We start from the raw sequence: 13,007 nt of genomic DNA on the forward strand, positions 1-13,007 counted from the left end.
TTGCACGTTGAGAAAAATACCTTTCATAGCTACTTCATAATTTGATTTTTCTTAGGGTGGAACAAATGTGCATTCAGATAAAGGAAGTTGGTGATCGTGTCAACTACATAAAACGGTCATTACAGTCTTTAGATTCACAGATCGGCCACCTACAGGATCTCTCTGCTCTAACTGTTGATACTCTGAAAACACTGACTGCACAGAAAGCTTCAGAAGCCAGCAAGGTTCATAATGAAATCACACGGGAATTGAGCATTTCAAAACATTTGGCACAAAACCTCATTGAGGATGGCTCTCTAAGATCTTCTGTGTGGAAAAAGCACAGCATTGGAAACGTCTTTGGTTCTTTTCCACAAGGAGGCCTTGAAAGTAATAATGCTTTACTCTGTAACATTTCTCTACGTGATGAAAAAGAAGTCCAACATAAGACAATTGGTCAGGAGTTAGCTCCAGTTCCCCGAAGAGAAGAAACAAACTTTCAAGAGGCAGGTTCCTCAGGCAGTGCCTTATTTTCAAATGCTGTTTCTCCTCCAGAACTTCGCCAACGAATACAGGCTGCAGAGATCTCAAAGTCTATTACTAAAAGTAAAAAATTAGGCAATTCATCCAACAGCATGCCACATGTAACATCCCCAACAGCTAAATTTTTTGTTAGCACTCCATCTCGGCCCAGTTGCAAAAGTCAGCTGGATTCTTCAGCGAAGCATGAAGAGACTGTTTTCTCTAAGGCTACAGAAGGAGATAATAATGTAGAATTTGGTGCATTTGTGGGTAAGTATAACAAAGTAGATTCTGAATGTCCTGAAGTCATTATTAGCTGCTCTTATCCTCTTGCTTCTGGCTCTGCTTGCCTTGCTTTCACCCAACCTTGTGTTGAAAATGGAGGATACATTAATTGTGGTTTTATTCATGATGAGAGTGACACTAATGATAACTACAGCTGCAGAGTTGACAAATGTGATCACCAGTCCTCTCTCACCTTATCGAAGAACAACCCCCAAACGAAGTTCTCTTTGTCAACTGGCGACTTGACGTCAACAGTCAACTGTGGCGGCTCACATGGAAAATTGAATATTAAAGATGAACTTTCCAAAAGTCAGCATGTCCATGCAATGGAACTACAAAACCAAGATTTATGGTCTAACATCCTTATGGGACTACTTCATAAACTGTGGACCAAATCTAAGCCACAAGGTTTGACTTATCAAGAATTGTATAGTATTTTGGGTGTATTCCGGTTGCAGGTGACTTTATTCTACCATTTTGCTCTGCTTTTTTTTGCTTTTAACATCTCTAATTTCCCTATTGTTGCTTGAATTTTTTTTAATTAAATTATCATTTCTTTATAATTCTGTCACATAGACAATATTTTTCTGAAAAACATTAGCCAGTTGTTGAGTATGGCAGCTTTGTGCAATTAGCAGCTCTACGACTTGGTATGGGCATTGTAGACAAACCTTTTCTGACTCATTATAAAGCTCCTACCTTTTCATTGCATAAACTAAAAATATTGTCTATTTCTTGACGTAATTACAGAAGACTTCTTAGGCTCATGGAATCCTGGACAAATATCTTTGTGGTATCTGTGTCAAGCTGAGGGATCCTCCTATACTATGTTTCTAAACACTGTTACAACTGGGATCTTCCACTGTTGCCTAGGCTAACGTATCTTTTGGCAGTCGTTTTGGAAGCTTCCAAAGTCCTTTTATTAAATACACCATTATGCCTCCCCTCAAGTTCTGCTTAACAGTAAAAAGGTGCATGTTTCTGGTTAGAGGTACTTAGATATTTGAACAGTAAAACAGTGGCAGATTCATTGCAAAACACAGGTGTGGGTTTACTAACTGATTTCTGTAAAGTAGGTAATGCTTTAAGTACGCTTAGTGTATAGCAGAAGATCACAATCTGGAATTGTCAGGTTGCCTGCCAGAGGTGTTGTCTTGCCCCCACTGTTCAGGGATGTCTCAGTGTTTTCCAAAGGCTTGTTGAGGATGTAAAAATTTAAATCTTTAGACAAACGTTTATTCTGCTGCTGTGAAACTTGGAGTTCGAAGAAGTTACCTGCATGCACTAGCATTTTTAGGTTTGGGTATGCATAGGAAGAGTATCCACATGTTTGTACACTCACTAGGTATTTGTTTATAATTTCCTCATGGTTTAAAAAAAGAAAACTTTTTTTTAAATTCAGAAAGCAAGACAAAACAGAAATAATGGACAGTGATTGTAAAACTCTAATCTTTAAATGTACTTCACCACTAATAACTTTGAATACTAACTATACTTATTTTACTGGAGCCAGATTTTTAGTGTATGTTCCTCTGACATCTCTAGCGTTTAGAACATACTCTTCATCCTTATGGTCCACGTTTTATAAAACTTGTGATACAGTGTAGCTTTCCACTGTGAAGCCAAGTAGTTTTTCATTCATTATAAAGCCACATGCTTGGTAAAATTCTGAAAAGTATTTCTTGCAACTGGGAGGATGAAGGGTATATTGTAAAAGCTACCTCAAGAAAACTGTCTGCTTTTCCTTCATTTGTCATATGTAGATAAAAATACTGTAATTCAGACTGCTCTGTTCCTTTCATGTGAGGAGCATACGCTTGAGTAAAATTCTAAAACGTTACTTTTACTTTTTGAATTGTGGTAATCCACACCTTAATGTGGGAAAAGCAATCGTTTCATATTTAGTGTGTTTGGAACGTCTTCTCTAGTGCAAACAGGCACACAGAACTTAGATGGTTTGTAACCCTTTGCTATGGTGATGCAGACTGTTGGCATGGTCAGACTATTGGAGGTTGCCTTTGATTTTGAATACTGTTTTTCAATTCACTGTGTCAAAGGTCACAGAGACAGCATGGAGTTACAGCGGTTTAAAGAGGCAGCAAGCAAAATTAAAGAAAGAAGTGCTGATATTGAGGTAAGCATGGAAGACTATCAAACAGGTGAATGGAAATTTTTGTTTTGTTTTGTTTTTAACACTAACTTCACAATATGTTTTGAAAAAGTCCAGGAGCAAATATAATCAAAGAACTTGCAAAATGCAGCCTGGAAGGAATGTGTATCTGTTTTACGAGTTTAAAAAAAAAAAAAAATCTAGTGAAAACTCATGCAACCTTAACTACACATCAAATACTGTTGCTTCATAATATGATACTAATGAAATATTAAACAAGATCTGAGGTTATGAAAGCTGAGATGACTACAGCTGTGAATTAAGATAAAACTATGTATCCCATAGTTAGTGTTTAATGAAACTTTTGACATGCATAAATTTCAAGATCAGCATTGAGGAAGATTTCGGTGCTTTACGTGATATTTTGTAGAGCAAGATGATAGTGTGTATGATTTTTAAGAGTGACAAAAATTGACAAAAATTGTTCATTAGGCTTCCAAGAAGAAACGGCCTTTCTAATAAACTTACCATAAACTAAAATGATGTATAATATCAATTTTTCAAAAGAATAATAAAAATAACTAAATGGAAAGTGATTAATTGTAACAAACCTGTCCTCCAAGTGCTATAGCATATGTAAAAAAGCTAGTTTTCTCACTGTAGTTGTTAAGAGAAGTTAGTAAATACAAGTTACCATTTGCAGTTACCCCTCATTCAGGGGAGAATCTGACTTGAGAATTGCGTTATGACCATTTGCAATGTCAGTGTTCTGCTGAGTTGCTCTTCTGGACCTTCTGATAAGTATCACGTGTGATCAAAAAGCTTTGTGTGTGTGTGCATTTTTGGCATGGTTTTTTTGGTAATAATGTTTACAGTTTGCTTTGTTTTCTTTTAACAGGAGCGACAGGAAGACTTCAAAAAAGCTATATTGGAGGGCATAGAGACAACCAGACTTCAAGTAAGTAAAGACAGCTTTTGTTTATAAGAGGCGTTATTTTCACCAGATACCAAATGTATTCTTTACAGCAAAGACAGGGAACTCTATTTTCTTATATCATGACCAGGGTTTACTTTCAAATAATGATTTTAAAAAAAAAAAAAAAAGTTGAACAGTTGAACCTTTGTACAAATACAGCTGGATGTCTCCTTGATGTAGGTCTAAATAGTTCCAGTGTTTGGTACTATTGGGATGCAAACTCCAGCAGTAGCATTTCCAGACAGTACCACTGTTCTTAAACACTTAGCGATAGAGTTGTCCCGTCTTAACTGGTGGGACTGGTTTGATTCTTACCTTTCATGTAGGCCCTACAGTCATTGATTGTAAGATGGTGAAGATGTATGCAGAACACTGAAATGCATATAGACCTAAAAATGGGTCTTCAGAAAACACTTTCAGCAGGTGCATTCTCTATGTTGCATGGCAGTGAAGTATTTATGTTTTAGGGATGTAAAGATATAGTCTTTCTCATATAAATATACACACATGCATATACACACACACACACTTATACACATGTGTTTGTGTATAGGTAAACATTTTGCAGACACGCCTGTGTGTATGTATGTGTTTACATGTGTGGGGGTGTATTCCTTAAGAGAGGAGGGTGAAAAAGAGTGATAACAACTTCCTAACTGTTATAAATCTTGGAATCAAAGCAGGGCACAGCATTCCGAGTTCTAGTTTTTTATTCTTCAAAATCTTGAGTTTTTACATTTGGAATTAATAGACTGGTTGTGAGGAATGTTCCAGCCCTATGCCAGTCTACATGTAGTTCTAGCTTGTGATGAAACTGCCTTTCTCCTTTTTTTTTGCAAAAGAAATATTTTGTTGCCAAAAGCTGACCACTTCAGTAGATATTCAGAAAGTATGTAATTATTATTAAGGAATAAGTCCATGAGGAAATTCCGTTCATAAACTGTAGGGTTTTATGTGGCAAGACTTCTCTAGTTTTTGTTCCTATTTTCAGTGGGTTCAAACTGAACTTTAGTTTCTGCCAGAGCCAAGTTCTTAAATGAGAATTGATAGTTAACAAAGGCGCGTGAGAGTATAGCTGAACTTGGTGCTTATAGAGATCCAGTGTAATGCACATTTCTGTAGTCTGTATCCTATTGTGACATTCTCTTTAAAAGAATTCTTTCAGTATGGGTCAGTAGTCTTAATGTGAACGTGAAAATGTTAGCGCTGATGGTTACTGTGAAGAGCATTTTAATTGTATTATGCACTCAGCTTGTACATTTTTGTGCAGCAAGGTATTTGAGGTACATCCAGAAGTTTAAAAAAAAAAAATCCTAGGTAGTCCTAGAAAAGAAAACTGACTGTGTGCCAAAATAGTGCTAGTTGAAAACAATGATAATGATGACTAATTATATGTGGGTTTTGGTTTTTGTTTTTCTGTTTGTTTTTTTTTTGTTGTTGTTTTTAGGGTCTTCAAACTGACTGTGGTCTAAGACAATCTAGTTCTTGCAGTGGGTTTACTGACCCTCTGGCAGTCCATTCAGAACAACGTAAGTGTGTCATCTTTTCGGGTGACCTAATTTTATCTCTAAATTCTATTGCTAATGCATATTCTAAGAAGATACAAAGGAAACACAAAAAGTTAAAGTATCTTGAAATATTTTCATGATTGGCGCTACTTGAATCTGCTCCTGTGTCTCATTGTGGTTCTTCTAGTTATGCCAGCTTAGTTCTGTTACCTTGTATTTGCCATGGATAGCTGGAGTCATAAAAAGCTAAGTCTGCTAGTCAGGACTGTGTTGGAAACTTGGCAAGATCAGATAGTGGCACATCAGGCTTTATTTATGAGAGCCACATTAAGCTGTCTAGTTGATCACTCTATTAGAAGGAAGTAAGTAACAATGACACATGCTGTTCTTTGTCCAGTTATCAATCTCTCTCATTTGTAGTATACAGCAAGAGTAGAAGAGCATCGAGTGAAGACACTCAGCAAGTGGACTCTAAAGCAGCCTTACTGACGGTTTGTATCCTCCTTTTTGTTGTTAAGCAGAACTAGAAACTGTGAACAAATAAAGGAGATGAAACAGATTGTGTAAAGAATAATACTGATTTGCGGACTCATTTGTTCAAGGAGGCAACAGAAGGGGACTTATTTTGACTGAGGGAAGGAGTTGTGCATGTTCTCGACTACGTATCGTGCATATTCTCACTGTGAAAACATATGCAGCTTCCTGTTTATGGAAAAAAACACAACTTTTTGTTTTAAAAAAATTATTTATATAATCCATAAAACAGTAGTAAATATATAGGCTTACCTATTCTTTTAACTGTAGTTACCATTCCTCAGTTGTATTTGAGTCTTTCCATTCAACTGGAGTTCAGTACAGCCTGGTGAAGTATTTCCAGTAAACAGGCTGTACCGCAAGATCTTTAAAACACATTACCACCCCACCTGCAATTAAATATACTATGTTTTCCTTACAAAACTGAAACTTTTGTTTTTCCTCTCTGTTTTAAAGGATTGGTTACAAGGTAGACCTTCAAATAGCAGTCAAATGTAAGTAAGCTTTCTGTTAATGGAGCAATTTTATTACTCCCTATTTTGATTTGTTTTTCTTTTTGGTTGTTGTCTTTGGCTATAGTGGTATTCAGTTGCATTTAATGAAAAAACAAGGTTTAAGTGTTTTTTCTAATAAATAACTGAATGTGTTCCCTGGAATGCTTTGACAGGTTCTATTTAGATTAATGGGGTCACATGTCAGAGGGCAAAACATGCTCTTAAATGAAAATGACTGTGTTGACACTTACTAAGGAGCTAGCTTCCTAGTAAAGGTCTTTACCCAGCCTTTCAAACTGCAAACCTTCTCTGAAATTGTGCAGACATTGCTTTTGTTAACAATTATCCGCTGAGTTAACTGTTAAAGCTATTACCTTATTAATCTGATAACAGAAGGGTAAGCTGTTGTGAACAAGTTTTAATTAAAGCACCTCTGTGGGAATGAGCTCTTGTGATGCAAACTTTACATAATGTTGTGCGTGACTTGGTGGTATTTAAAGTATAGCTTTAAAAGCATGAGATTACCTAACAGCCTTCCATTACTGTTTTGTAATTAAGAACCCTGTCCTGCCCTTGAAAAAATAGGATAAAAGCAGTACTGTGAGGTTAACAAGGTGACCTAGGAAGGTGTGTCAAAATCAGTGAGTAAAAATAAGTTTTTAAGAAGCAATGACTGTTGGTTTTGTGGCATTTCACAGGCCATCTGAAGAAGATGCATTGAATGGTAAGTTTGTTTCTGCTATAAACAAGCTGGGAGCTTTTCATGTAAGCAATGGTTTGGGTCTTGTATGAGAATGTATTTAACTAGTGATAAATTAATGGACATATAATAGTGTGATTTTTTTAAATTACATTTTTAATAAATAGCCTACCATTGAGCACTACAATTTTTAAATCCCCCCCCCCCCGTACTGAAGAACTAAGCATGATACTTAATTTTGTGCACAGCAAATCTTTTTCAAACTCTAGTTGCTTGGCAAGTGTTCTTTGCATGTGTTAATTTTAATACACAGGTAGCAGGCAGTATGTCTTTTTTTTTTTTCTTTTATTTTTAATCTTTCAGGCATTGCTTCTCCTTTCAAGCCTATCATGGATATCAATTACTATTACTCAGGTCAGTCCCTCTTACGAACTAATGCTCGTACTTTTAATGACACTTATTAGATCCTTAAACTTTAACAAATGCTGTAATTTTCCTCTAGCTGTAGAACGAAATAATTTGATGAGATTATCACAGAGCATTCCATTCACCCCTGTGCCCCCCAGAGGTAAGAACTGTACTTCTTGTTGCTGCTTCACTGTGGTCTTTTGGGGAGGAAAACCAAAGCAAACTCTGTACAGATTCCTTCCAATATAGAATGATCAAACTTTTAGTGAACTAAAAGTCTAGTGTCTGTCTTGTAGGACTCAAAAATATAAATGAGTATGATGCCTTTTCTAGGGCAGCTCACTTGATTATGAAATCTAGATTTAATTGTAGTTATCACCCTCAGAAATGGTGATGCAGTGGTGATAGTATTGTACTAACAGTTTTTATAACTAACTATTCTGGAAGGATTCCTTTAAGTTGTCTTAACTCATATAAAGTGTAAACAAACATTTATTCAGTGTTCTTAATGCTGTTTGAACAGTGCCATTAATAGTTCTAATGAGGAGAACAAAACCGCTGTACTACTTTGCTGCTGTATGAAAGAAGTTGGAGAGGGGTCTTCTCACTGTGTAGTTTAAATTTTTTTTGTTGATTAAGGATGTTAGTAACAACTTAATATCACAGCATGTTGAAATCTAAGAAACTGTAGGTTTTCAGTGCTTTTAATTTTAAACTTGGAAAATTAAATGCAGTAATTGCTTTTTTGCGTTGTACCGTAGGTGAACCAGTCACTGTGTATCGCCTTGAAGAAAGTTCTCCCAGCATCTTGAACAACAGCATGTCTTCCTGGTCGCAACTAGGACTCTGTGCTAAAATTGAATTTTTAAGTAAAGAGGAGATGGGAGGAGGTTTACGTCGAGCTCTTAAAGTAGTATGCACATGGTCAGAATATGATATCCTGAAATCTGGGCATCTTTATATCATCAAGTCTTTTCTTCCTGAAGTTGTGAATACTTGGTCAAGCATTTATAAGGAGGACACTGTGTTACACTTGTGCTTGAGAGTAAGTTTTATCCTTGTCGCTTATTAAACGTAGACAGGCATTATATGTTAAACAGGTTCCCCCATCCATTTCGCGCCCCCCCACTACTATATACTTAGTGAAAAAAGAAAAAAAAAAGGTTAGTCTGCGGTTCTCTGTGAGGTGAAGGGTTAAAAACTCTGCTTCAGTATGCTTTACTTAATCAAAAAGCTCAAACTCTTAAAATGTAGACATAATTTAAAAAGCAAGTAATTAGTTACGCTGTCTTGGGGGAATAGACACTTAACTGTTTGTGCTGCATTTTTGGCTCCTTCATGTTCTCTGTCATGTAATGCAGCTAATGAAATACGGGCTTTGAATTGTAGGAAATTCAACAGCAGAGGGCAGCACAGAAGCTCACCTTTGCTTTCAATCAAATGAAGCCCAAATCCATCCCATACTCTCCAAGGTGAGTGTATTTAAACTTCTGTTATGTTGCATGTTTTTGATATAGAAGAATGCCTACAGGGTTGTTATCAGGTGGGTGAAATACATTAAGGTACTGATATGTGAATACATGTCTCGGAACATTATTATGAGTGTGTCAAGCAGAATTATCCTTGGCAGTATTTGTTGATACTTTTTGCACCGATTCTAGCCTAGTGTGATAATATAAATGACTTTGTGTAATAGTTTCAAATTATTTAAATTATTAGTAAATAAAATAAAAATCTAATAGTGATGATATATTTGCCATTTGTTTTGGAAATATATTCATTAAATACGCTTTTTACTAGGTTCCTGGAAGTTTTTCTGTTATATTGCCACTCTGCTGGCCAGTGGTTTGCAGTTGAAGAGTGCATGACTGGAGAGTTTAGAAAATATAACAACAATAATGGTGATGAAATAATTCCAACTAACATGCTAGAGGAGGTTATGCTAGCTTTCAGCCATTGGACGTATGAGTATACAAGAGGGGAATTGTTGGTACTAGATCTGCAAGGTAATGTCCTTATTTTGAAATTGGGGTTGGGGCCAAGATAAATGTATGTGGATTTCTCTTGTGATAGCGTTTCATTAAGAATTCATATGCTGTAATAAATAACAAGCATTATTTAGTGTGTCTTGGTCTAGTTAATCTGAATCTATGGATGTCATATTTTACATGACATTAAATCTTACAGCAACACGGGCAATATAAATATATACATCTTTTCCTAATGATACACACCATAAAAAACATCTATTTTTTGGCACATTTGTGTAGTGCCAATATGGTAAGCTGTATTTATCCTGAATTGTGTGTCAGATATTCTGGCTGTGAGAACTAGATAGGAAACTTCTTTCATGCGGGTGAAAACTAAAATTAGGAATTGCAGGCAGATGTAAAAATAGGTGGAAGAAATCTGAGAAGTACAAAGTGCTTCTATAGGAGCAATTTTTGTAAGGGTGAAGAGTATCGCGTATCATTTGGGTTGGGGATTTTTTTTCCTTTTTTTCTGCCTTTATTCTTGGGGAAGCTGAGAAGTCATAACTAAGGATGCCAAGGCTTTTCAATATTAATGAATTTATGTAATGCATCAGATTTAACTTTTTCTTCATGTGCTGTCTGAAGGTGTTGGTGAAAATTTGACAGATCCCTCTGTGATAAAAGCTGGAGAAAAAAGGTAAGGTTAAAGAAGGATTTAAAGAAAAGTATTACGAAATTTTCACCAGAGAACACATGCAGCCCATGTTTATGTGCACTTTATTTCTAAGGTCATATGATATGGTGTTTGGTCCAGCCAATTTGGGAGAGGATGCAATAAAAAACTTCAGAGCGAAGCATCACTGTAATTCTTGCTGCAGGAAACTTAAACTTCCTGGTAAGGGTTTCTGTATTTCTTCTTCTGAGACACTCATGTCACAAAATGTTGTATGATATATAATGAAATAATTATGTCATGCTGTGAAAGTGGAATAAGTAATAAACAGCAGTTTTGTAATGTGACTTTTAAAACGATACGCCATTTTAAGATACAATCCTAAATGAAGGCATTAAGAATGTCTGTGTGTTCTATATCCATATGCACAGTATTTGAGGAAGGTAGACTGGATTGATCAAGACTTCAGAAGGTACAGTAAAAAAATTACAAAGGTTCCTAGAAAAAGTAGGAAAAGCAGGTCAAGATGACTGCAAACCTTCAGGCTTTTAAAACAAAATAGTGCTTATGTTCGTTTTGGGTTTGGTGTTTTTTGGTTTGGTGTTTTGTGTGGTGTTGTGGGGTTTTTTTATTATTTTTTTTTTTTTTTTTAATTTGAGGTGTTTGTTTCTTTGCTGTTTGGTTTTTTGCTTGTTTTGTTTTTAAAAACATGCCCAGGTCTGCAGAAATTCATTCAATTCCAGATATTTTTTTTTGTACGGACTACACTACACTCATCTCAAACTTCAAAATTGTTTCTTTGTATCAGGCTTTTAGACTCCAGCAGAACAACATAAGGAACTTGCATGATTCCTGCCTGTTTCACACTTCCAGGTTGTTTCTCACATGCTGATAGGCCATTTATTTTAAATTCGAGTTGTAAATCCTGGTAACATAAAACAGATCATGGAAGGATCCAATTTCTGTGGAAAGTTGACTCAATGCTTGCTATAATGTCTATAAATAAAATAATTCTGAGGTTTCCATCACTTTTTAAAGCAGAGCTTTAGGCTTCCGATTACATGTATGATAAAAACTTCCTTTTTTGACACAGTGCATATTGAGTTCTTCTTCTTTATAAGTACATATGCACAACCAATTCTGTGAAAGACTTTTATGCCCCATTGATTCTACTAGCTCAAGAAATAGTAATCAGTGACTTCATTTTGTTTGTACAGATCTGAAGAGGAATGATTACACACCTGACAAGATCATATTTCCTCAGGATGATTCCCCTGAATTGACAATTCAACCTGGAAGCTGCACCAAAGAATCCGATTCAGCTAATTCTATTCGTCTGATGCTCTAATGATGTGACCAAATCAGTGGCTTCACCATGGAATGTCACAAAGTTGTCCCTTATCTTTCCTTCACTGTAATTAAAAGGAAAGATATGTCAAAGCAAGGATTACTATCTAAGTGGAATTTTGGCTGGTCCATAATCTAAGGGCCTAACAACTTGTGATAACCATCTACAAAGAACAGCTTGGTGGCTGATTGTTTTAAAAGGCTGAATAACGACAAGTATTTAAGATATGTTTTTAAAGGGCCTTTTTAGCAGAAAGTTTCTTTTTTTATTTTGTTTTGGTTTAGTGGAGGATTTTCTCTCTGTAGTCCTGTGGTGTGCAATATGCCTTCAACCAAAAGGATTTTGGTAGTTGATGTTTTAAGGTAAAGCGTTTGTCTGTTTGGCAGCTGTCTTACTGTCAATCGGCAAAAGGCAGGAGAAAGCACCTACCTCTGTAATGCCAGAGTATACTTTGAGCATTTTTGGAAGTGTTCCACTAATATTTTCTCACCAGATGTCTTTTAATCTGGCCTTTTGAAGAGGACAGAGCCAATGAGGTGTGTATACGATGCTAGTACGCTGAGGTTGAAGGTAGGAACTTGATCTGTTCCAATAGAGAGAGAGTGTCTCCTCTCAGGATTCAGCTTCATGGCTGTAAAGCTGTTTTTTTCGTGGAATAGAGCCCTAATTGTGCATAATGAAATTTCTTGTTTTATACATTTCAATTTTATCAAGTCACCGTCAAATAGTAACAAAGCCATGATAGACCGGTATAATCATATTTAATAGAAGAAATAGTATTTACTGGTCCAAATAAGTTGCCTTGTAAGGACACAAGTTGGAAGTGCTTTTCCTCGTACGTAGTGACTGCTTCAGAAGTTATGCCTTCCAAAGATCTCGTAAAACCAGTATATCAAAACCGAATGTACACATAACTTTTAAATGTATTTAAAATTGTGTAGAAAACATCTTTAATGTTATGTTATTTGTGGTACTTATTTAAGAGAGACTAGGATTGGATTAGCATTATGTAAAGTACGGGAGATGGCAATGCACCTTTCATGCCAATAAAATGTAATTTAACTGTCCCAAATATTGTTGAGCATTCAGCAAGAAAAACCTGTTGTCCAACTGAAGTTTCATGCTGCGATTTTTTTTTTTTTTTTTTTTTTGTTACATAGGTACTAATTTGTAATTTTTAATTAAAGGGCAGTATATAGCTCTAAATTTTTTATTCAGTAGTGTATCTTATAGATACAGACCTAAGGCACGAACACAATAGCTGTTTAAATGGTGTTTTATGTTTGATGGGGAAAGGTAAAATGTTATAAGGATATAATACTGTATACATTTTGTATATCATCAAATCTTTAAAGAATCTAAAAATAAATTTATTCTTGTTTACAGACTTCTGCTGTCCTCTTAGTCTGAAAGGTTATTTGGGTGAATTTAAGTAACTATGCAGAAAAGTAGAATTTGCCATACTGGATCAAAGCTTTTGTCCGCCTTTGAGGTATC

The 13,007-nt window shown here is 35.7% G+C and overlaps 1 protein-coding gene across 1 annotated transcript in view; it reads left to right on the plus strand.

Annotated features, from left to right (window-relative positions):
* TRPM7 (transient receptor potential cation channel subfamily M member 7) overlaps positions 1–12,897 on the plus strand; it is a 58,582-nt gene extending 45,685 nt beyond the window's left edge. The window contains exons 26-40 of the mRNA XM_087743809.1: positions 56–1,194; positions 2,844–2,920; positions 3,795–3,854; positions 5,320–5,401; positions 5,801–5,871; positions 6,371–6,408; positions 7,107–7,132; positions 7,472–7,522; positions 7,611–7,676; positions 8,278–8,561; positions 8,906–8,988; positions 9,317–9,522; positions 10,135–10,186; positions 10,278–10,384; positions 11,380–12,897. Of these exons, the coding sequence (XP_087599935.1) occupies positions 56–1,194; positions 2,844–2,920; positions 3,795–3,854; positions 5,320–5,401; positions 5,801–5,871; positions 6,371–6,408; positions 7,107–7,132; positions 7,472–7,522; positions 7,611–7,676; positions 8,278–8,561; positions 8,906–8,988; positions 9,317–9,522; positions 10,135–10,186; positions 10,278–10,384; positions 11,380–11,510 (2,473 nt within the window). The 3' untranslated portion in view covers positions 11,511–12,897. The remainder of the gene's footprint in view (positions 1–55; positions 1,195–2,843; positions 2,921–3,794; positions 3,855–5,319; positions 5,402–5,800; positions 5,872–6,370; positions 6,409–7,106; positions 7,133–7,471; positions 7,523–7,610; positions 7,677–8,277; positions 8,562–8,905; positions 8,989–9,316; positions 9,523–10,134; positions 10,187–10,277; positions 10,385–11,379) is intronic.
* The last annotated feature ends 110 nt before the right edge of the window (positions 12,898–13,007 follow it).

This window comes from Nipponia nippon, unplaced genomic scaffold, assembly GCF_047370975.1.
Source record: "Nipponia nippon isolate SJK-2023a ecotype South Korea unplaced genomic scaffold, ASM4737097v1 scaffold_9, whole genome shotgun sequence".
NCBI classification, from domain to species: domain Eukaryota; kingdom Metazoa; phylum Chordata; class Aves; order Pelecaniformes; family Threskiornithidae; genus Nipponia; species Nipponia nippon.